General features: G+C 35.7%; 1 protein-coding gene and 1 non-coding gene across 2 annotated transcripts; both read left to right on the top strand.

Annotated features, from left to right (window-relative positions):
- The first annotated feature begins 1,075 nt into the window (after positions 1-1,075).
- LOC112097539 lies at positions 1,076-1,182 on the top strand. Its single transcript, XR_002905070.1, has one exon. It is a non-coding gene; the product is annotated as a small nucleolar RNA R71 (small nucleolar RNA).
- A 9,929-nt stretch (positions 1,183-11,111) lies between these two features.
- Positions 11,112-12,057, top strand: LOC112097213. The gene is made up of 2 exons (XM_024181828.1): positions 11,112-11,449; positions 11,532-12,057. The coding sequence occupies exons 1-2, from the start codon at positions 11,112-11,114 to the stop codon at positions 12,055-12,057; spliced, it is 864 nt and encodes a 287-aa protein (XP_024037596.1).
- The last annotated feature ends 14,585 nt before the right edge of the window (positions 12,058-26,642 follow it).

Here is a 26,642-nt window from a genome sequence, read left to right as displayed (position 1 = left end):
TTGTTTGCTTCTGAAATCTTTGAGGGAAGGGTGGTGGGTGTCTAAACTGTTGTGCTGCAGCAGGTTGTGCAGATTGCTTCTCTTTTGCTCTACTCAGGTCTGTTGCTGTTGGTGCTGTAGCTTCCTCACTACCAGGTGCTGGATCATAACTTTCTACAGATGTTGTTGCAGAACTGTGTTGATTTGCATTCTGAAAAGTGGAAGATTATGACTCCTTCTCTACTTGAGTGTCTTCTTGGCCTTGGGTGGACTCACTTCTTCTTTTTGGTACACTAACGGGACTATAAATATCCTTTCCAGATCTCAAGTTAATCACTTTGCAGTGCTCTTTCCCTTCTCTTCTTGGGTCCTTTGTATTACTGGTAAACTACCTTGAGGTCTGTTGCTCAATGCTGTAGCAAGCTGTCCAATTTGATTTTCCAAGTTTCTCAACGATACAGTATGACTTTGGACAACTGCTTCATTCCTCACAATATAATCCTTAATCAAACTTTCAAGGGAGCTGAGTTGATCATTGTTGATACTTTTTTGCTCTTGATTTTGCTAATAAAATCCAGGTGGTTGAGCAGGTCTGTTCTGTCCACTAGGTACTGCAGCAGTCTAGTTCTGATAACTCTATGAAAGGTTCGGGTGTTGTCTCCATCCAGAGTTGTAAGTGTTTGAATATGGATTGTCCTGGTTCTGTCTATTGAAGCTGCCCACATAATTGACTGAAGTTGGATTCCCAGGACAATTGTCGAATAAATGCCCTTCTCCACAATAAACGCAAGACAAATCAGAAATTTGGTTAATAGTTGCTGGAGCAGTAGTCATAGCCTTTACCATCCTTGTTAATGAAGTTACTTGGGTTGACAATGCTGTCAAGGTATCTACGTTATGAACTCCTGTTGTTCCTCTTGCTGCAGCTTGTCTAGTTGATGGCCACTGATAATTGTTGTTAGCAATCCTCTCCAAAATTTCATAAGCCTCATTGTAAGACTTAGATAATAAAGCCCCATTTGCTGAAGTGTCCACCATCAATCTAGTGCTTGGGTTGAGACCATTATAGAAAGTTTCCAACTGTATGCAGTAAGGAATACCATGATGAGGACATTTTCTGAGTAACTCCTTAAATCTCTCCCATGCGTCACACAAGCTCTCATCTTCAAGTTGATGGAAAGATGTGATCTCGTTCCTCAACTTTGCATTCTTGGTTGGCGGGAAGTATTTCAACAAAAATTTGTCAGCCAAGTCACTCCATGTAGTGATAGAATCTGGTGGTAGAGAATTCAACCATGCTCTTGCTCGATCTCTCAAAGAAAACGGGAAAAGTCCGAGTCTCAATGCTTCCTGCGATGCTCCAGCAATCTTGAAAGCATCACTCACTTCCAAAAATAACTTAAGGTGTAGATGAGGATCTTCGAATGACAAACCATTAAATTGACCCACTGTTTGAAGCATTTGAAACATCACGGGTTTGAGTTCAAAATTGTCAGCTTGAACGTCGGGTCTAACTATTCCCGGATGTATGGCTTGAGGAGTCAACACTGCGTAATCTCGAATGGCTCTATCTCTATCATTCGCCATGTGAATAATATTGTTGTTCCCTGGTTGCCTTTGAACATATTGTCCATTCAGACCTTCATGTACATTGACTGGTTGTATCCCCTCTCTACGGTTCAAGTTTCTCAAATCTTGCAAATCATCTATTGTTACAGCAGCTTGTAATTCCCGATGCTCTCTTCTCAATCTCCTTGCAGTTCTTTCAATTTCTGGATCAAACTGGAAGTCAACAGATTTATATTTGTGCATGCAAGGGTTGCTAGATCACCTATGTCAACAAAATAAACAAATTAAAATAAAATAAAAAATTAGCACCGTTAAAACTAATTTCACAAATCATAATTAACAATCAATCCCCGGCAACGGCGCCAAAAACTTGTTGGTGTATAAATACTAATGCTATTGGTGTCAATGTGCAAGTGTACACAACAAGTAATAAAGTGATGAGTATTCAAGATCGTCTTCACAGGGATTGATGTTATCAGATTTGCTACAGCTAGGGGTGGGCAAAAAAAGCTGATTAATTTAAAATCGAACCGAACCGATCGATTCGGTTCGGTTTTTATGCGGTTGTTTTTCCTCTAAAAAACCGAAATAGTAATATAAAAAAAATAGTAAAACTAATCGATTCGGTTTTCGGTTTAAAAAAAAAACCGCAAAACCGAACCGAAATCTCAAAAAATCGATTGTTTTGAAAGCTAAAGCTAAAACCTAAAAGCCTAAAATCTAAATCATGAGTCGTGACCTTCAGCCAAGCTCCTTCCCTGTATCAGGCGTAAGACAAAATCACCCAACTCAGTCAACCAATTGAAACCAAGAATCGATTGATTCAGGAGTTAACCACATAGAAAAATTCCACCGGTTTCAACTTTCAACCCCAAACACTTGCAGTAACGTGTAGAGCTCCGCCAGTTTTAGGATTGGGACGGAAAGGAAGAGGGGTTCCGCTGCTGCTGGTGGCCATATTATCGAAGGGATCTACGCCGAATCTGAATTGTTGATTCGCTTGTTGGACTTGATTAGGACCCACAATCATCATCTATCATCCTTGTTCGAGCATCGGCTTAAAAGCCAAGTACAGGTAGTTCATCAATTGGAATTGGTCATGAGGGTCCAATAATTTGGGACCACCATGTTTGTGCTGCCATGTTAATTTTTTCTACAGTTCTTTTTCACTTTTCAGAGGTCAAAATTATTATACATAACTTTTCATTTTTTTTATAATATATAATCTTGATTTTTTTTTAGATAGTTTATGTAATAATTTAATATATATATTCTTGGTTGGCCAAAATGAATACAAATGCAATTAATGAATGAAAAAGTTATTCATAAAGCATCATTTATTTATTTGTTCATTGTGGTTAAGTTGTATGCGATCCATTTGGTTGTTGGTTACAACTAGTTAAATATTTATTTAAAAATAAAATATAACCTGTTAATTAAGATGAATGTTGTAATATGAAGTCTCTTTAATTTTGTAAAATGTGCATGGTTATTCAATAATTATAATCTTTTTATTAGATATTCAATATTTATAATTTGTTCCCCACTTTTCTAGGTGGCCACTTACCTTGTGATATAGTATAAAAATATAAATATTTTCTGAACTCGTGAGTCATTCATGGCTATCATTTATGTCTATGTTATTGCATGTGTTTGTGTAGAATGGAAAATTATGATGAGGAGGAAGTGCAAGACGTGGAGGTTGATGATGGAAAAAAAAGAAAAATACCTTTGAGATCAAATGTTTGGGCTCATTTTACCAAACTACCTTGTGGAAACAAAGGAAAATGTCATCATTGCCGTAAAACCTTCGCCGCTAATAGAGGAAATACCACTAATTTAAAGAATCATTTGGATAGATGTAGGTCATATGAAGGTGTGAAGGTTGAAGGGGATCCGAAGCAACAAGTACTTTTCCGTCAAAAGGGAAAAGATAAAGATGATGGAGTTGTTAAACTTAGTGGCGGGTTTAGTCAAGAGGCTTGTAGAATGGCACTTGTGAAGATGATTGTCAAGGATGAATAACCTTTTAGCTTTGTGGAGGCTGAAGGGTTTTTAAAGTTCATACAAACTTGTTGCCCAAGATTTGATGTGCCATCACGAAGAACAATTACAAGGGATATTCTTGAATTGTATCAGCATGAAAAAAGGTTGTTAAAAAGTGTCTTGGGTGCAAGTAAGCAGAGAGTGTGTATTACCACAGATACGTGGACATCAATTCAAATGTCTAACTACATGTTCATTACTGCTCATTTTATTGATGCGGAGTGGGTGTTGCACAAAAGAATTCTTAGTTTCACACCTATAGCTAATCATAAAGGAGATGGTATTGGGAAGCTAATTGAGACATGTTTGATTGATTGGGGGATTGAGAGGTTGTTCACAATTACAATAGACAATGCAAGTGCCAATAAAGTTGCAATAACTTATGTGAAGAAGAAGTTAGCAAATTGGAGTGTGAATTCAATGATTTTGAATGGTTTATATATGCATGTGAGGTGTTCGGCACACATAATAAATTTGATTGTGCAAGATGGGTTGGCGGAGGTGAATAATTCAATAGCTAGTATTCACAATGCAGTAAAGTATGTTAGATCCTCTCCAGCAAGATTGCAAAAGTTTAAAACATGTGTTGATAGGGAGAAAATCTCATATGGAGGGCTTATGGTGTTGGATGTTATTTCACTCTTAAATAATCATTCTAATATTTTTGTTTAATTTTTTAATGTAGAATTTGGTAGGCCAATAGTAGCTCAACAAGAACAAGCAGCTGAGGAGTAATTGGGATTATGATTTATTTTGATTTGAACTTGTTATTTGAACATGTTATGTGTTATTGAACATTGTTTGAGACATATTTTGATTTTTTGTTTGTTAATTTTTTATGTTTGTTATAGATTTATTAATTTAAGGTTTTAAATTTAAAAAAGCCCAAAATAGGCCCATAATCAAAATAATCGAACCGAACCGAATCGAATTAATTCAATTAATCAAGTATTTGATTATTTTGGTAATTTGATTAATCGCGATTATGATTTTAAAATAATCGTAATCGAACGATTATGAAAAATATAGTAAAAAATCGAACCGAACCGAACCGCGCCCACCCCTAGCTACAGCAATGTTAACAGTGTAGATTTTGTGCTAAAATAAAATAAACAATTAATGAAACTAATGTACTAATTAAAATAAAAACGCAATAAATAAATGCAACAAAGTAAACTATCACGTCAAGCTTAAGGATAAAACTAATGGGAGTATATAGTAGTTGAGTGAATAAACTCTCTTAATGGTCTTGACTATTTTCTAATGGTTGGCTCGGTTGCTGCAGTATTTGCTACAGCACTGGGCAAAATCCTTATGTATCCTCAGCCGTCGCATGTTGGATATCTTATATCTATATGCAACCTAACAGTGATCAGTTGCTATGCCAACATAAGATATAGCATTACAAGCTTAGGTTCTATTTACCCTACAAGGTGAATCCTTATGTCTAGTTCATCACTAATCTTAAATCAAGCATGGCCCTTTGAGACTCAAGTAAAACTCAATCCGGGAAACTCGATTTAAGATCAAGTATTGTTATGATATGTTCCATTAAGATAGGCTCTTTGCGGCTCTTCCTAACTTGTATCATTAAATGAGTGATCAACCAAATAATGAATAAAAATAAATACTATCAAAACAAACTGCTACAGCAAACATTCAGCAACACATATATTCAGTCAATAAACCATCAAGATTGTTTATCACTCAACCACAAATAAATTTAGTTCATGGTTTGTAAAAGAAAAATAAAGAACAAAGTTCCGGCTATGAAACCCATCCCTATGAATAAATAGTAAACAAGAAAACAAGAGAAGAATAAGAAGGACTGAGTTATTGACTTATTTCTGCAAATTCTCCTCTTGTGCAGCCCTCAATCTCTCTCTTGAATCGTGTTTTTCTTTTCTTTCTTTGTGTTTTTCTCCTTGGGTGACGGCTCCCTCCTTGGGTGACGGCTCCCTCCTTTTCCTTATGATGTATGCTTTTTTATAGTTGAAAATTAGGGTAAACGGAAGCCTAGGGCGCGCATAAGTCAGATTAGGAAACTGCAGATCGCAATTCTGCAAGTATCCCGCGCGGAATTTTCTCTGTCGTTGTTCCAGGATTGCTACAGTAACAACTACAGCAATGGTTGCTACAACAATATCTACAGCAACTGCACTGTTCCAGATTTGTTTCAACTCTTTTGTAGCCATGTTCTTTCCTTATTTTTGCAAGCCTATTGCATAGCATTCCTTCCATGAATTATAAGCTTATGGAAACCTACAATTATGCACACAATTTGAGCACGAATTACTTTAAATCGAGCAAAACTTATTAAGATTGACTAAAATGATTATTTATGCAAAATGTAACAAAAATGCAATAGAAACACATAATTTACTCTCTAAGTAGTATTGATTTAAGTCTAAAAGTGCCATGATAACTCTCATTTCATAGAGTTATCAATATGCATGCGGTATGATGATGACAGAGATACAGATATGAGATACAAACAGATATTGAGATACATATGATACAGATGAGATACTGGCCTTTGGGGCCCATCTGAGTACACACAGAGGCTTTGGGCCGTGTGCTTGGGCACTTTTGTCCTTTAGGGACTAGATTATGCATGCACAGATATGATGAGATATGAGATGGTATTTTCCTGTCTATCCGTGTAGCTCCGGGGCGTGACGTTACCCATATAGTACGTCAATGCCCGTCCGTTGAGGTCCGGATATGACGAGATTATTTCCCTGGGTACTTGTTTGGTGATGATTTTCAGATTTGTGCATTCTATATGAAATTGTGATATGATTTCCATGGTTAGAAATCTGATTTAAATGTTAAATGATTTACTACTGGTTTCTTGTATATGGTTTGATGAAATCGGGTTTGGAAATGATATGATTATTTCTTTTAAAGTAATAATTAGTTTGTCAAAAACTACTATCTACTCACTGATCTCACTGAGTTTTAAACTCACCCCGTTTTTATTATATTTTCCCCCCTCACCAGGAGGTTGCAGGTACACCAGACCGACCCAGCGACTGTAAATATATTTTGAGTCTTGCCCACGTGATGGTGTTAAAAGATATAAATGTTTTTATTAGGACATCTTGGTTATCTCGTCCTGTTGGGAACATCTTGGTTATCTCGTCCTGTTGGGATTGTATAATTTTTGTTATATTATTCTTTTGGGATTAAGAATTGAGATATTAATATTAGTTATAATATTATATTTTGAGACTCTGGAGATATAAAACTCAACATTTTGGTTGAGGATGTTGATCACTGGAGTTTGTTGTATATTGAATTGTATTGGGAGTGTTATATTCATATTTGTAGATTGGGAGTGTTATATATATAAAGGAGACTCTGTCGAATTTTCGGTAGAATCTTTACTAATAGAATTTTTATTAAGTCCATTTTGATGAGACTAGATAGACTCGCCTGGGGGGGGATTCGGGGCAGGTCGTTTCACAAACCATTTGGATGTGTTCGTCCGGGTCTAGTTTCATTAGGCAAAGACCGTAATCTTACTGCATCATTTGACCTTAGGGCACGTGGAGTTTGTGATCAATTAAAAAAAGCGAAGAAGGGACAATTCATCTTTATGCCTTATAATCCCTAGTATGCTCCTTTAATACTTTTCAACTTATATTAATTTCCTTTCTTTCCTTAATTTACTGAAATTGCTACCTTAATGTTCTTTCTTTTAGCCTGTGTGCTACTTTTCAATGTATTATTTAATATATTCTTGGACATTGTGCAGCATGCCAAATGTTTGTCCTTACAATATATTGCACTTACAAGTTAGTTTAACATATGCCTACAACATGCTTAACTAATAACTGAGAGAAACCCGGTTCAACATAGCATCTTCTTTTCTCGATATATTGATACGACTCTATCTAGGGATGGTAAAATCTGGATCCGGATCCAGATCCGAATGTAGGTGCATCTGCATCCGAATCTGGATTGAGATTTTTATATCCGGATTAGGATCCACATCCATAAATTTTTTTACGAATCCGAATGGGGGTTATATTCGTCCAAATTGCCTCTGGATATCCCGGATATCCAGATCTTCAAAAATTAAATTTACTAATTAAAATATAATTTAAAAGTTCAACAATTTATTAAAACCTAATCCCAAAACCTATTAAACGTTTACATTATATTGAAAATTAATGCATTTAATTAAAGTGATTAAACGAACCAGCAAAGAAAATTATTCAAAATTAAACAAAATTGAATCAGCAAAGAAAATTAAATTCAGCCAGTGAAATTTTGAAGCTTAAACATGTTATATTAGATTGAACTCGTTAACTGCAATAAAACAATCAACCAATATACCAAATCATTAGCTACAATCAAACAATCAACCAAAATACCAACTCATTAACTGGTTAAGAAAAAAAGCCATGCAGTTAATAATACCAGAAAAATGGAAACAAAAGAAAGACCCAATCAGGTGAGCCTTGGACGACAGCGACAGTGGCATGCTCAGGCAAGGCTTCGACGATCGGAAAAATGGAAACAAAAGAAAGATCTAATCAGGCGAGCCTTGGACGATAGCGACAACGGTGTGCTCAGGCGAGGCTTCGACGACTGGGAGGATTCGACGAAGGCAAGGATTCGATGAAGGTGAGGATTCGACGACGGTGAGGCGTGTAGCGACAGTAGTTGACTCAGATCGAGGCTTGGACACGAGACTTAGGCAAGGCCGTGAGGCATACGGCTGCTAAAGAAGTTTTGTGAGCGTGTGTGTGATCTGTGAATGTGATATTGACAATACTAGGGCTAGGGATTAGGTTAGATTGGTAAATTAAGTTAATATATATATATATTTTAATTTAATATAAAAGTAACCAGATCCGGGTATCCGGCTTTTCGGATGCACTTGCATCCGGATCCGTGCGAATTTTAATTCATTACATTCGGATCTGCATTTTTTAACATACGGATTCGGATTTTTCCGAATCCGGATCTTCCGGATCCTTACGGATGCGGGCCGGATCCGAATTTATTTGCCATCCCTAGCTCTGTCTAAAGAATTGAATCATCTATGTTTTATTTCTAATTGCTTCATTCCTTCTATCTTTGGAATTGAATGATCCTATAAAGCACTTTTCATTCATTACAGTTACATCATGTGTGTGGACTATGGTCATGCAAAGAATGATCAGTGTTCTTGGTTGGCGTTCAGTTGCTGAAGTTGTAATTTTGTAAGTAATACTTTGGTTATTTTTTTGTTTTAATTATATTTTTTAATAAATTATTTATTATTATTGTTATTTAACAAAATAGATTGTTATTGATTACTGGATCTAGTTCTACTAAGTACAAAAATAACTATAGTTTTTTTATTGTGCATGTCTTGAATGGTGCAGGATGACTTACAATAAACAAAAGCATGTATATAGGTCAAAACTATATAATCAGAGCAAATGTCAAATTGGAGCATGGAAACAATAATAGAAGACTTCATTTCGATTATTGAAAGAAATAATCTGCAAAAGTAATAAACATTTGTTTGAAGATTGTGCTATTACTTTATATTAGTTTATAAATTATTTGTAGTTGGTAAACAATATAATAAGTTTCAAACAATGTAATAATTTTTAAAATGTTCATTGCAATGTAATAGTTTTCATATTGTTGAATGTAAATTTCAATTCAAATGCCAATTGCAAATTTTCAATTTCTATTATATCTATTTCTAATTTTTTTTTAATTTTTCTCAAATAAACATTGATACCAAAGTACCGTTATATTTGTTATGTCTTTGTATCAGTATTTAGGGTAAAAACTCATTTAGTCCCTATACTTTGAGGTTAGTGTCCGTTTAGTCCCTATATTTTTAAAAATACCTGAAAGCATCCCTATCATTAAATTATTGACATTCTTGCCATTACCTTTTGTTCATTTTGACTTATTTTTACAATATTATCCTATTACAATAATGTTCCTTTTTTAAAACATTATTAAAAAGAAAAATTAAATTACCAGTTTAACACCAAAAAATAAAATAAAAACAATATATATATTAATTTTTGTGGAACACTCTGCTGAGAAGTTAAAATATTAATTTTTTTACAAAATTAATTTTTTTTGGACACACATGAGCTTCCACAAAAATTAATATATATATTTTTTGTTTTTTATTTTATTTTTGGGTTTAATTTGATAATCTAATTTTTTTATTAATATCTAAAAAAGAAACATTAATGTAAGAGTGCAAAATTGTAAAAGCATGCTAAAAAAATAAAAAAATAATGGCATAAGTGTCAATATTTAATAGTAAAGACGTTTTGAGGTATTCTTAAAAATATAGGGATTAAATGGGCACTAAGCTCATAATATAGGGACTAAACAATCTTTTACCCCAGTATTTATTTGATACCATAGTCTCGTTATTGATGTGATGTTCAAACATCAACATTTTTTTGATACTATGATGACATAGATTTGCTGCTACAAAAAACTTATGTCAGTAAATTTGTTGCTCCATGATCAGTGACACTAAATTTGGTGTCGGTAAAACAAGTTCCTAATACCAAATAGTATCAAAGAAGGCCATTTTTTTGCTAGTGTACATTTGAGCATAGAGAGCCTCTAAAACGTGTATAATTAACACTTTTTCACATGTTGGTATTAATTTTGAAGTCCAAAATTAACTAATTACATTTTCAATGTCCTTACAGAAATTTTACTTTTACAAGAAATCCATAGTGTAGACAGAGGCTTTCCACGAACTAACTCACATTCTGCTTACACGCATAAATTTTTATTATCTCACTTCTATTGTGAGATATTTCAAACCAACTCTACGAACACAACCAATAAACAAATAAAGAAATAAAATCACTTATGCGTGGGAATTTCATTCTGCTTTTATTTATTCAATGTGCAACAATAAGTAATAATGGAGAGACTTCTAACATAGAACGTAAAAGTAATAACATGAAACGCCAGTCTGTACACGTGGTATTAATTTTAATAATGAGCCATGACTGTGGTTGAACTTTTTTAATCTTTTTTTGAAAGGTAGATAGGTAGATCAAACTCAAATCATTGTTTTAATCCCATCTCCCTTAAAATATGAACTCTGATAGCTGGTGTCATGCACCGTTCGGAACGGAAAAAAAAAAAAAAAAGCTAAACGTGGCTGATTTCAAAAGCAACAGCAGCTGCTTGCTTTGACTAAGGACATGGATGCTTCGCTTGTGTGCTTGTTGTTCATGCTTAAAGCGGTGGTACATATAAAATAACGAATTGAATGCAACTCTCATTTTGCATCCATTTACGAAAGAAGAAAGAAAATAAAAGAAGAAAATTTGAGAGAAGAAAAGAAATAGAGGAAAAGAAATAAAAGGAAGAAGAAGCCGAGAGTGGGAAAGGAAGTTTAGAAGTAGAATTAAGAAGACATATTATGACCATTCTCATGATGTTAACCGTTGAGCGTCTTTCTTAAGTATTCGAAGAATTTGTGTATTTTTTTTTTTTTAGAAGTGTGAACAACTAGGATGGAGAGCGTTTCCGAACTGGCGAAAAAGGACCCTCCTCCTTTGGAGGGTGACCGGTCTACAAAAAAGGCAAAGTTTAGGATTGAAGGAGACGATGAGGATAATCCTCCATTGGTATCCTTCAAAGACAAGTTGATGGAAACACATGACACTATGGAGGAGGATCTCATGGGGAAGGAGGATGATCTGGTGTTTGACTTGGAGGATGTAGTGATAGAAACGGAAGGACATCTGCCTTCGATCTCATTCTCACAGAAAGTTCATGCACAGCTCGTGAAACCATGGAGGACAGCTGTGGTTATCAAGCTTCTCGGAAGAACGATTGGCTACAAGGTCTTGTGCAACCGTTTGGAGTCCTTATAGAGCGGATCACAGGGTTTTACAGTGATTGACCTTGAGAATGATTTTTTCTTGGTTAAGTTTAAAACGGAGGATGATGCCCAATAACGCTCTCACGCAAGGACCTTGGTCTATATTGGGGCACTACTTGACAGTTCAACAATGGTCTCCTAGGTTTGATTGCTCTACGGAAACCATTGATTCAGGAGTTGCATGGATCCGTCTTCCAGGAATGCCTCACCATTACTACCACAAGAGAATTCTTCGAATGCTCGGGCAAGTAATTGGGAAGGTTATAAAAATTGATTACAACACCGAGTCTGCGTGCAGAGGCAAATTTGCTCGCATAGCGGTGGAGTTGGATTTGGCTAAACCTCTTTGTTCCCAGTTTTTGCTTGATGGCAAACTTCAGAAGGTTGAATATGAAAATCTCCCCCTGATTTGTTATGAATGTGGTAAATATAGTCACTTAAGTATTACATGCCCGGAAAGAACAAGCAACGAGGAAGATACTCATGGGGCTGAGCTGAGTCTACGATCAGTACTAGGGCGGCTCCACCACCCAAGACAGATAGATCCGGTAACCCTAAGTTTGGACCGTGGATGATGGTATCTCGAAAAGGAAAAGTTAAGAGCTATAAGGAAGAGAAATCATTAAGGAGTCAAGTCAAAACCAAAATGGGAGGTTTGATGGAGGTTCGCAATTTTCTCCTTTGGCAAACGAAGATATGATGGAAAGGGGCACAAAGTCAACTGAGGAAACCCATGTGCTTGATTTAGCAATAAAGGGGCCAGCTAGCAAAATTCAACAACATGCCAAAGTAATTAGCAAATTACCAAATAAAAAGCATCCACGTCCCACTAATAGAACTACCACAGTTGCACCATTTCTTAAGCCTTCATCATGTGTTGGAAAAAGCATGAAGCCCAAACTATCCAAATCTTTTATAACAGAACCTTCCACGTCAAACTCCATGCACACTTACCGTCCCCTACGTGAATATAAAGTAGCCATGGCCAAACCGTTTAACACAACCAATGCCTCCACAACCCTTGACCCTACAAAGCATTCTGTTGTGACCCTGGAGAAGATACCTAGCAGCAGTACTCAAAATGTTTTTGCAACTACTCCCAATCTTTTATTCCTTGGCGAAGATGGAATATATGAGAAGCTTGATGGTCAACCTATGGGGGATCCTCCGGACATGAAAGAATGAGATATAGATAATTTGACGGATGATCCATAAGATAGTGACTACGTAGGAGATAGCGGAGATGAGGAATCAGTGGATTCGAAGTCTACGGGATCCTTAGAAGATGAACCTCAGCTGGCTTTAGAACACCAGGAATTTGTGCCTGACGTGTAAGGGATTTTTCTCCATATTTTTTCATTATTTTTAATGTTGTTCTCTATTATGTTTTGGAATTGTTAGGGAGTTTCATCAAAGGGATTTCGTCGAACTTTCAAGGGCTTTGTTAAGAATTATACTCCCACTATGGTTGCAATTTTGGAGCCCACAGTAAGTGGAATCAGGGCTGATAATTTTATCAGGAGTAGTGGCTTTGCAAGATCTCATAGAGTGGAAGCTGTGGGTTTTTCGGGAGGATTCTGGATTCTTTGGAGAGGAGGAGTTTGCTGTGGAGGTTACAGTGAACCATCGTCAGTTTATCCACTTTCGGGTTTCTGACAATGGTGGAATTATTTCTTCAATCACGGTCGTTTATGCCAGCCTGATTCCTTCCATGAGGAAGCATCTTTGGAGTGAGCTTGATAAGCTTGCCAGCTTTGTTCAGGAGCCTTGGATTCTCGGAGGTGATTTTAATGTCATTTTGAATGCATCAGAAAAGAGGGGAGGATCTCGAAGAACTAACAGTGTGTGCCAGCTCTTTAATGGGTGGTTTCAACGCAATCAGCTCTGTGATTTGGAGTTCAAAGGGCCTTCTTTCACCTGGACTCGTGGCTCTGTGTATAAAAGACTTGATAGAGCTATCTGTAATGACAAATGGGTTGAAAATTTCCCGAATGCCTCGATGCTACACCTTCCTAAAGTTTGCTCGGATCACAGACCAATCTTGGTACGTTTTGAGAAAATTCAATCTGCTTGTAGTAGCCCTAAACCTTTTCGGTTTCTCGCTTCTTGGCTAACTGATAAGAGGTTTGAGAGTCTTGTTTCAAGTATATGGCAGCCAGATATGAATTATTTACAATCGGCTAAACACTTTGTGGAGGAGGCTTCACTCTGAAATAGTAATGTCTTTGGTAATATTTTCAAACGTAAAAACCGCCTGCTAGTAAGGATTGGGGGCATCCAACAGGCTCTCGAAACCCACCATTCTAATAACCTGATTCGACTTGAATGTCAACTCAAAAAGGAGCTTGAGGAAGTGCTAACCCAAGAGGAACTTTTACGGTATCAAAAGTCTCGTAGGGAGTGGATTCAGTGTGGTGATCGTAATACTTCTTTCTTCCATCGCAAAACAATTCAACGAAGAAGAAGGAATAGAATTGAGATGATCAAAGACGATATGGGTAACTGGCTATTGGATAATAATGCGATTAAAGAATATGTTGTGTCCTACTTCTCCAAACTCTATACTAAGGAGGATGAATTCTATAAGCCTTACCCTATCCGTAATGCTTTTCCAGTATTTGAGAGGAGTCAACTACAAGGTTTCAGCCTAGCTGTGGATGATGAGGAAATTAAGAATGTTGTTTTTTGTATGAAGGCTTTGAAAGCTAAGGGAATAGACAGTCTCCATGCACTCTTTTACCAGACACAATGGAATGTAGTGGGAAACTCAGTTTGTAAGCTTATTAAAGACATTTTTAGTGGCACCGAGGTCCCCAAGGAGTTGAATAGAACATTGCTTGTTCTGATCCCGAAATCAGATAATCCTACTAGCCTCAAGCTTTTTCGCCCCATTAGTTTGTGCCCGGTCATTTACAAAACTATCATTAAGCTGCTAGCCAATTGTCTGAAAGCTATTATGCCAGAGCTCATTGGACCGAATCAGACTAGTTTTGTTCCGAGGAGACACATCACGGAAAATATTGTAATTGCCCAGGAAGTTATCCATTCCATTCGATGAGACGGAAAAAAGGGAGGACTGGGCAAATGGCTATTAAAGTGGATTTGGAGAAAGCCTATGACCGGTTAAGTTGGGACTTTATCTATGAAACCTTGCGGGAGATTGGTCTACCCACTGAGTTTATTCGGCTTATTATGGAGTGTATTACAACGACTATGCAACTTCAGTGGAATGGGGAACTTACAGAGAGTTTGACACCATCTAGAGGCATTCGACAGGGAGATCCCATATCCCCATATATTTTTGTTTTGTGCATAGAAAGACTAAGCGATGGGATCAATCACTACTAGAAAAATGGGCTTTACTGACACCAATTTAGTGTCAGTAATTACTTTTGCTGACACTTGTTAATTGTGTCAGTAATGCTCAAGCCAGAACACACTGACACTAATCTTTGGTGTCAGTGATTTTTGCGTCAGTGATTTTTGCGTCAGTATTTTGTGTCACTATAGTATCACTACCATAGTGATACTATGATGTTAGTGTCAGTTGATACTATTTCTATGTCAGTATTTTGTGTCACTAGAGAGTCACAAGGATAGTGACTCAATCGCGTTAGCATTTAATGATACTACATGTCACTGATTTATGTGACTACAGTATCAGGAATCCACTGACTCAGTAACATCAAAAATTCTTATCGTCATTTAAATAATTAGTGTCAGTATTAACGATGCTATACCGGTTGTGTTTTATTTTTTTTAATCACATTATTCATGTTTATTTTACAATTAAAATAAACCCAAAATATATTAAACATACCAAATCTTGTAATGCAATTCACATAATACACATTTCAAATACATGAGTTAAATTAAAATAGTTCAAATACATCATTGTTTGGGGGTAAAAAACAAATTCAAGTACTAAATTAAGCTTTGAACAAGTAGTATACACCATAAAGTACTAAATTAATTTCGGAAAATTTAGCGAAGAAGAAAAAACAGATAACAATGTCACTGATTTTGGAGTCATTGATTTTGGAGTCCGCATATGCCTTCATTTTTTTTCCACCTACAAGTATATAAAATCAATTAGCACACCACAAAAAATAAGTCACAGATTTGTTTTAAGGAAAAATAATCATAAATTACTTGTATGTTACCTCGCGATTGTAGGCTGTAATTAACTTGGCAACGTATGTAGCCCACTGATCACGAAGTCGCGAGAGGTCCTTGACAGTGTATTCCTCAACTCCCTTGAACTTTAATTTTAAAACAAGAAGTTATTCACCGAAAATCCTTGACTAAACTACTTAATTATCATTCATTTAAATATATTTGTGTGTTAACAATTAAAGCCAACAAATAAACTCCAACAATGTTACTGTTTTATCCAAAATTATATAGGTAAATACTGAACATCCTGATCATGGTAATTCCAAAAAAAAAAAACAACTTGTGAACCCCAACAGCAACAATATTTGATAGCCGAAGTAACTTGTGAACCCCAACAGTACGCGATTTAATACAAATATGGATGTAGATACAAAACCTTAATTAGGATGACAACTTATCCTCATCAAAGTAAAGTACAAGCAACGACACCATAGCACATCCCCACTAACAACTACTCTGCAACCCAAACAATTGTTTTGTGTTGGGATATGCAGTACATTGTGTATATCCCAAATCCTAATTCATGTCTATATGGATATTCATATAATCTATTCAACAGTATGCAACATAGTCACCATTATAAGTACCCTCACAATTTATAAAATGCATACAATACGCAATAAAGAGATAACTGTAAAGAAGCACACAGGTGTTTGAGCTGATTCATTTCACAATAAATTAAAACAATATGATGCATTATTGTAAAAATCATTTTCAATACTTACATTATTTTTTAGAACGTTCACATTTGTGATGATATCTTGCATGTATTTCATCACATAGTAACCACATTCAAAGCTGCTCGGCTGCCTCGGACACTACAAGATCAAATTACATTAATTTTTTACTGTACGTTAACAATAATTAGTTAGGTTTTTCTGATTTTTACCTTGACAGGTATCCATTGAACATTGGCCTTTGTATCAGAATTTAAACTCTGATGTATTCGAATCCCCCTACAATTAAGAGACATAGCTAACGTTAGCAAATAATTAGCATAAGACATAAAAATAAAATAGCATGATCAAAGATACAAATAACAAACTTAACTGATTGACAATCTGCATTAGCTCTTCATCAGGACTACCTTCCAAAGGATCAAGGTAATAGGTTGTACGTCTCACCATATCAATTGCCAATAACACCCAGTGGGCACTAAACAAAGTAAAAATTGTTCTCACACATGAATTACAAGTAAAAGTGATTAATCTACAAATTAAAGAATATAACTAGCAAATGAAAAATGTTATACCCAGGGTTATACGGGAATACGATGACTTGTCCTAATTCTGCCAAGCCTAACAGTTTTGAAATGTATTGAGTCCTGTCTTTGAAACTGACCCTTGGATATAGCTTCTCAAAAAGCCCAAACTGAACTGGTTTAGTACTTCCATTGCACTCCATCTCCTCATACAGGTGTCTAAGAGGAAACAAATATATATAACGAAGTAAGTTTGAATAAAGGAAACAAAATAATAGGGCCAAGTTTACTAAAACATAAGTTATGATTTACCGTACTTGATCCATATGTTAATGATGCAGTTTGAGACCTCTTTAAACTCGATGATTTCAGCACAAATCATTTTATCCAGGTGTGTTTCCCAAATTTCACCAAAGGTTGCTATGTCATGCCGAATCCTGATCAACCGAGGTAAAGAATTCTCGATGAACATGGTAAACATGTTCATATATTCACTCCTGTCATTCTTTCTTGATCGTGCTGCTGCCCGTGTATTCTTCACACGTACATTGAGGTCTTTTGCTGCTGGTCTGATGACTCGGGTTTCTTTTTTGGCTATTTCTGCTGGTCTGATAACTCTAGGTTCTTTTTTGGCTACTTTTACTGGTATGATGACTCTGGGTTCTTTTTTGGCTACTTCTGCTGGTCTGATGACTGGTGGTTCTTTGTTGGGTACTTTGTCATGACAGGAGAACTGCCTATCTAGTACTTTAGGAGTTAGTCGAGGAGATCTTCTCGGTGTGGGCTTTGAAGTAATTTCACACTCTACTTTTTCGGGGGTTTGTTGAGGAGTTGCTTGGGAAATTGTGGTGGGACTGTCCTTGATTTTACTCTTTACAGATTTGGGAGTCGACTTACCCAATGGGAAATCAGCCTATGCAATAATCAAAATACATACCATTAGTAGTAATACATGCATATACAAATGGAAATAAAATAATGACGTGTAACAGGCCATATACCTTTCTTTTTCCAAGAGTTTCAGGGGATTGTTGATCATTGTCAATCTGAACACCAGTGGAAGTTTTGGGCTTAGGAAAGTTAGAACTTCCAACTTCAGTATTGTTGTACGCATTTAACCTTGCATTCATGCGTTCTAATTGAGCAGACATGAATTGGAAACTCTCTTGATACATCTTTCTTTCTCTTGCTAACTCAGTGGCATTAGGGACATGAAAGTACATAGATGGGGTGACGAATTGCCCCACTCCTTGCACCCTACTTCCATTTGGCTGCTTCTGAAGAGCTTCACCTAGAATGTCATGTGACCCTTGTGATTGGAATGTTCCTTGTTCAACCTGACTCTTCAGCTCATTCTACAACAAAAAAAATATTGTAAATCCGCAATTACGAGTACAAGACATCAGCTAAACTAAACTAATATCCTTCTTGAATCTTTAACAAAGAGCAAATCCATATACAGTTCAAATTGAAACTATAGAAAATATTACAAGACAACACCTCAAACAAGTTTTAACCTTTTTATATCAGAAGAAATAAGTTCTGATGAAATCTTACTAAGTTTCTGTCAATTGTAAATGTTGCCATACAATTATTACAAAAAGCAGTATATATGTACATAAATATCTACCCCCACACACACATATTATATAGAAAATTCATAAGAATTAAGTATACAAGTGACTTACTATTTTCTCAGCAACTGGCGTCACATCAGAAGCATATTTGCCATCTCGGTCTGCTCGTGCCATTAACCAAGCTTCACTGCGATCAATCTCCCGCTCAGAAACTCCACTCTCCTTTTTCTGTTACAAGGTGACATAAAACATAAATAATTGATTCTATTATATTATACGCATTAGATTACTTATGTTACTGTAATTACTCCATATTACCACACTTACTTTTCTATACAACATGCCACCATATCCTGTGCTACCCAAGCGATGGTTGTAAACATTCTTTGCTCTTTTGTCTTTTGCCTTCTTACTTTTTTCCTGCACAAACAGTTTATATGAAGAACAAAAAGTTACCACTGATTATTAGTAACTACCAACAATTAAATCAGGTAATATTAACAAACAACACACCTGAAATTGTTCAGACAAAACTTTGTCAACAAAAAGTTTCCAATCTTCTTTTTTAATGCTTGGATATTCAATAGGAGGCAACCTTAGTGACTTTCGATCGTCCTTGTTAGGTAGAACGAATTCAGTTGCCAGTTCACATCGAAAGTTTCTTGATGCAACCCCCATCCACTTTAATACTTGGCTTTTGCATTTCAAGCTCAATTTGAATTTTTTCTGTCAACCAATAACATGGATTAGAAACAACTTTAAAAAAATCTGGAAGTTATATAAAATCTTTAAACATACTATGAAACAAGAAAACAAAACCTGAAAATGAACCCACAAAGTTTCCTTCATCTCCAGTGGCACACGCCTCCAATCATCAAGTAAAATTGAAATTGTTTCACGTACAATGACTCCAATGTAACTCCTAAGATCATTTCTTCCCTTTCCAACTAGAACACCATAAGAATTGTACTCAATTGCAGCTTCATGACTAACTTCTTGTTTTTGCAAACCTTTTTTTTTTTTTTGTTTTCTTCTCCTTGGTCTTCCGTCGAGCTCCGGAAGAGTGAACTCAACATCGTCAGCCATCTCCTACAATCCTGAAAATGATTAAAATAAATGAGTGTATCATTTAGATTAATAAGTCAATACAAGAGCAATAGCATATAATGAAATTAATAAATCACTTACTGGAAAACTATGGAAATTGGTGCTGGAAACTAACTACAATAATGCATTCACTGATTTTCTAAATCAATATATATTGGAATAGCATCACAATCTTTTTTGTCATTAATTCCTTCATCATCTTTCTCATCCAACTCATATACTGGAAGTTTGTTAGATAATGGAGAAAATACATCAACGTCTTCACATCTTTCCCCATTTAACTTATAAGCTTTGTCGGTCACTGAACAAACTATTGATTTATTATTATCTAGCTGGTCCTTTCCATAAAATACTTGCTTTGCATGACAAGCCAGAATAAAGCAATCAGATTTATAGCCAATCCGATTTAAATCAACTACAATGAAACCTAAATTGTTAGTGCAAACCCCTCGATCATCTACCCAATCACACTTGAAAAGTGTTTTTTTAACCATTAGATAATCAAGCTGCCAAATCTCATCAATGACTCCATAAAACGTCATGTCTAAAAAATGAGGACTTTTATCTTTTGAGCTTGAAATTTGTAGAGTGTTAGTAACAACCCTAACACCACTATTTTGGGTCACACGATTACAGTCCCGGTCCCTCGTTGTAAAATTGAAGCCATTTATCTCGTAGCCAGAGAAGGTCACCACGCTTGAGCGTGGTTTGTTTGCTAACCAGCACACTATTTCATCAATCGGCACATTATTTGCTTTATCATGTGCCACCTATAAATTAATTTAACAAGTACAGTAATTAGTAACATGTAGAAAAATCTTGTTAAGTTTATATCCTATATTGTATTTAGTTAAGTAATTCTAACCTTTGCTTGTAACCAACCAGAAAATGTTCGTATGTGTTCATTTTGCAACCACAGATTTGTTTTTGCCTTATAGGGGTTTCTTGATGCCAAATAATGCATATGCTCCCTATAGTGAGACATATTAAGATTTAAAAACTAGTATATTAATCTAATAATACAATAGTAATATTTTTTTGAAAAATTAACAACTTACTCGATATATATTTGGATTTCAGGGGTGTTCATTAGAACACACCGGTGTGCTTGTGCCAACAAAGGATCATCAACCACCTTTATGTTTGCACCTCCCAAAGGCTTTTCGATAGATAAATCAGTTGGACAACCAGTAGGCAGCCCAATAACATCACAATTTGAGAGGTACTCAGCACAAAATGCAAGTGCTTCTTCTGCAATATAACTTTCTACAATACAACCCTCAGGGCGGTAGCGATTACGAACATAATCCTTGAGAGTTTTCATTTGTCTCTCAAAAGGATACATCCATCGAAGATAAACAGGTCCACATAACCTAACTTGTTCAATTAAGTGGACTGTTAAATGGATCATTATGTCAAAAAAGCTAGGTGGGAAGTACTGCTGCAGTAAGTATAAAGTGATTACAAGTTCCTCTTGCAATTGGTCAAGAGTATTAGGATCTACCACTTTACAGCACAATGTATTAAAAAAGAAGCACATCCTGATTATGGCCGTTCTCACATTTATAGGCAAACAGTTTCGAATGGCTAGTGGTTGAAATTGTTGCATCAAAGTATGACAGTCATGGGACTTAAGGCCTTGAAGCCGACAATCATCTATTGAAACAAGGTTTTGGACATTGGAAGAATACCCATCAGGGACTTTCACACTCAGCAAGGTTTCACAAAACTGTTTTTTTTCTTTTTTACTCAAAGTATAAGGAGCTGGAGGTAGGACTTTGTTTTTTTTGTTTGTTTCATCAGGACCTAGTTTTCCCCTGATCTTCAATGACTCAAGATCTTTTCTAGCATTAATCCCATCTTTTGTTTTGCCTGGTTGATGAAGTAATGTGCCATATATGTTTTCGCACACATTTTTTTCAATGTGCATCACATCTAATTGATGGCGAACTAATAAATGCTTCCAATAATCTAACTCAAAAAAGATTGACTTTTTTTTGTACAATTTTTCAGTTATGTTCTCATCACTATCACCGCCACCACCGCCATCATGTTTCCGCTTTTTGGCCTTCTTTTTCCCGAACTTAATATCTATATCTTCCACCATATTAAAGATTTCCTCACCAGACAAAGTTTTAGGAGGCTCATTCCACTCTTGCTTCCCATTAAAAACCTTTTTCAGTTTCCGAAATAGGTGACCGAGTGGTAGAAAGCGGCGATGGCCCATATATGACATTTTCCTACTATGTGGCAGCCAACATGCACAAGTGTCTATCCCACAAATTGGGCAAGCATAATAGCCCTTAACAGTACAACCAGAGAGGTTTCCGTATGCTGGAAAGTCACTAATTGTCCACATCAAGACAGCCCGTAAATTAAAGGTTTCTTTTCTATAAGAATCATAAACATCAATACTTACATCCCATAGAGTTTTTAAGTCCTCAATCAAAGGTGCTAGGTGTTGTGCAAATTTTAATGTACTCGCAAGCGCACGAATCTGTTGTAGTATAGATTAATGGTGACGAGTGTCGATCCCACGAGGAGGTGGATTTTAATTGTGTAGAATTAATTTTGTGAATGGGTGATTGGATTTGTGGTGGAAATGATTGGAATATGCTAAAACTTAAATTAAAATGGAGAGAATAAATTCTAAAATTGGTATTGAAATGGTGAGAATAAATTGAAGAGAATTCTATTGAAATGACGTACTTGGGTATCTGGATCCGTGTCAACATGCATCATGGGCTAAATAATCCGTATTAATGCCAATTAAATCATGAGGGGGGAATCCACACCTCATGAACCACGCTCTAATCAATATGGTGCTAAGGGCTTATCGTGCCAAATAATAATAACCTTGTACTAGAGGGCCGGTGTAACCAAGGCGGTACTAGACAAGATTAGTATTATTTGTCGACGAGAAGTCAAAACATCCACAAAAACTAGAGGGGAAGAGAAAATAAATTTACCAAATTAAGCCCATGACGCATGTTGAGACTTCACCTTCAACCCAAGCTTGAAAGAAAATTAGCCACTCATAATTGAACTAGGGGCAAAATGGAAATTTATTAAAATACGAAGAAAATACAAGATGGAGAGGGAATTACAGAAAATGGATCCCAAAAATGGATTCAGAGATATCAAATTAGGGGGGGGATGCCCCCTTTTTATAGATACATGGAGTAAATCATGGCCATCGGATTAAAAACAGTTTGGACGCTCAGGATTGCGCCACGTCATCAGTCAACAGTCCACGGTTTGACCACGCGGATGAACAGTAACACGGTTTGACCCGACTTTGAACAGTAACGCGGTTTGACCCGGATGAACAGTAACGCGGTTTGGTTGAAAATAATCCTGTGTGATGCATGCACCGTACGCGAGATTTTTCGTCCACTGATATGCTGCCACGTCACCATCAACAGTACATAAGAATTTTAGTCCAACAGGATCGTGACACCTCATCAGTCAATGCCACATCATCGGTCAATGCCACGTCATCATCCGTCTGTGTGAACAGTGTCGTGAACAGTAACGTATACAGTACCGTACACGTGAATAGTACCGTACATGTGAATAGTGCCATTTTTCCTTTTATGCTCCTCCTAAGGTTTTCGACCGTCCTGAGTTCAAAAGTGATGTCCGTTTTGCCGTCTGATCTCTCCTTTATTGTGAAATGACTATAATGCCCCTAAAATACATAAAATACTTAATTAAAATAAAACACATGTAATTAAATCACAAGAAGGTTAAATATATAAAAGTAAGGGTTGTTAGTAAGACTTAAAATGTAAAATGACGGTTTTCTCATTTATAAATATGCATTTTCTAACACTTAACACTAGGTATACATCTAGATCATTTCCAGGTTGTTTAGGGCCAGATATCAAAAGTGACAACATCAAAAACTTTCTCTTCATACACAACCATGGAGGAAGATTATATGTTATTAATATAACATGCCAACAACTATAAGTAGTGCTAAGTGTACTATGTGGGTTAACCCCATCAGTTGAGAGAGCTAAACGGAGATTTCTAGGTTCTTGTGCAAATTTTGGCCACTTATTGTCAATTAGTTGCCAGGCTGGTGAGTCTGCTGGGTGGCGAAGTTTGCCATCTCTAATTCTTTTATTAGCATGCCATGTTAAATTTTGAGCTGTTTGTGGTGATTAAAACAATCTTTTCAACCTTGGAATAGGTAGAAAATACCATAATACCTTTTTAGAAACCCCTTTCCTAAATTTTGTTGAGCTATCTTTTTTTTTTTTTATACCTAGATGCTCCACAATTTGGGCATTCAGCAAGATCAGCAAATTTATTCCTATACAAAATGTAGTCATTTGGACATGCATGTATTTTTTCATACTCTAAGCCTAGCACTTTCATTGTTTTCTTAACCTCGTACATTGACATAGGTAGAGTATTATTATTTGGCAAAATATCAGCAAGGACTTCTAACAAAGCTGAAAACCCTTTATCGAACCACCCATAGTTCCCTTTCACATTGTAAAGTCTCATTAAACTAGATAACTTTGAATGTTTTGCACCCGGGTACAAAGGCTTTTCAGCATCTTCAAGCATATCCTTAAAAGAACTAGGATCTCTATCACAATGCTCGTAAGCATCTTCGACCATGTCAATTATATTACTGTAATCATGACATCTAAATCTTTGACTATGTGAATGGTCTTCACAGTTTGTAAATGTAGATTTAGAGTCAGTCTCACCATGCCAAGTCCAAACAATATATCTTGGGAGAAAACCTTTTTCAAATAAATGATCCTTCACCTGTTGAGGAGTATGAAAATCCATATTACAACAAAAGGTGCAAGGACATCTAATTGACATTCGATTTTCAGCATTCAAAATGGCAAAATCTAAGAAATCAGCAACTCCAGAACGATACTCTACAGACAATCTATCACAAGTTATCCAACTTCTGTCCATTTCAAATATTTTACCTATTCACATATGTAATGTCAGTTTAAGTTTAATTAAATTGCATGATTAATTTAAAGTTCAATGTTATTATGATTATAGTTGTAATAATAAACTTATAATTCTGGAAAATCATTAATAGCCCCTATAAATCATTAATTATAATAATAATTTAGACAAAATCCTGAAATTGAAACAAAATAAGTTTTGAAACTTAAATAGGAGATTAATAGGTAAGATGGGTGCTAATGGCTTTTTAAGTAGTCGAACTAATTCATAAGTCAAGTAACTAACAAAAGTTAAGAGTTCAAATAAATAATGTCTTCATAACAGTTTGCAAGCCATTTTTTAAGATTCTATAAATCATTTTTTAACTTCAAATACAACATGCAGAACTACTTTAAAACAAGCATTTCTTTATTGAATCAAACACAAATCATCAACTTTATACAATCTCAAAATACTCACAACCACGAACTTAATTAATTCATATCATAGTCATTGTCTCTATTACAAATCGTCCAACCAAAACAGAATAAATAAATAAGTAGGATTATATAACAAAATTTGCCTCTTTACATGAAACATAGATGTAAATAGTTTGTAACCACTAAATACACAGTCATTCAGCCAATATAACACCCAAACAATCATCTCCTAATCACAAAGGCAAAAGCTAAAATCAAATTTCCTATTTTAGTACATTCAAAATCAACTAACTTATTGCTCAAAGTTAAGAAACGGAGCTAACAGTTTATTTCAGAAACTACAAAAAATGCACATTCTTAGTTTTAAATAACAATGACAGTAAATCACATGCACAAAAGTTTGAAACTGGCCTCAAATGTAGCAGAAAAAACAGAGTCGCAGCAGCAAGTGTTTTGAGTTTAAGTAATACACCACTTAAAATGCCTGTATTTTTGGACTGTATGTGAATGAAGATATAGAAAAATAAGAACAAAAATTTCAAGTTACGAATAAATAAAAGAAAAAAAAAGATTTGGAAAACAAAACCCACCAGGGTTGCACGACTGTTCAATTTCTGAATATCTGAAACAACCCAAAAATAAAAATTCAAAAATAGTATTCATAAGCCAAATTAAAACAAACCCAATAATTAAATTGCACAAAAAAATAAAATATTCTGCCATTACCAGCTGATAACCTCCTCTACAGTTCTTTCTCTGTACTTAACTTGTCAGGGAGAATGAGATTACCTGAATACCGAACCGATGGTGCCACTTCACCCCTTGTCGATGGCTTTTACTTGCTTGCCTAGTATAGGCACTGGATGGTTAACTTGGAGAAAAACCCCTTCGATAACAAGCGATTAGGGTTTTCGTTTGTGTTTCAATTTGGGAAAAATGGAAAAACAAAACAGAGCTTTAGGTTTTCATTATCTATCTAAATTAATTGAATTTAATTTGTAAATGGATAGTGCAAAACAGAAGAGATCGAGAAGAGAAAAACGAAAGCCAAAGTGAACTATGAAAGCAAGATAGAGACAGTCGATATAGTCTAGATGGGGAGAACAAGTGTGTTTTATGTTGTTGTTATTTATATTTTCATTTTTTAATAATTTAAATATTATTATGACTTTGACTCATCGAGATTTGATGGTCTGTGCTCCAAACATTAAAGCTTTAAATCTTAGAGCTCTCAGGTTCGAGTTGGAGCTAAAACAAAATTTTTATGAATTTTTTTATCATTGATACTTTAGTGTTAGTGATTTTTTATGTTTAGTTTACCGACACCCTAGTATCATTAATCTCTTATTCCTATTTGTCAAAAGCGGAAAATGGTGCATATGTACATAAGTACTGACACTTTTTGCAAAGTGTCAGTAACGAAGTGTCAGTAAAGCCCATTTTTCTAGTAGTGAATGATGCTGTGCAGAAAGGACTCTGGAAACCGATTAGGCTTGCACGTGGAGGTACGCCTTTAAGTCACTTATTCTTTGCCGATGATCTTATTTTGCTTGGCGAAGTGTCCTCTACGCAAGCAATGGTTATAAATGATGTTTTAAATGATTTTTGTATGAGCTCTGGGGAGAAGGTTAATAAGTCCAAGACTCAAGTTTTTTTCTCCCGAAATGTGAAGCCAGTTGAGGCCAAGGAAATTGGCGCTGCCTTGGGCTTTTCAATCACTAAAAACTTAGGAA

The sequence above is a fragment of the Citrus clementina genome, unplaced genomic scaffold (assembly GCF_000493195.1).
Source record: "Citrus clementina cultivar Clemenules unplaced genomic scaffold, Citrus_clementina_v1.0 scaffold_6, whole genome shotgun sequence".
Taxonomy (NCBI): domain Eukaryota; kingdom Viridiplantae; phylum Streptophyta; class Magnoliopsida; order Sapindales; family Rutaceae; genus Citrus; species Citrus x clementina.
Note: the sequence above shows the minus strand (reverse complement) of the source record. Positions and strands in the feature narration are given on the sequence as shown.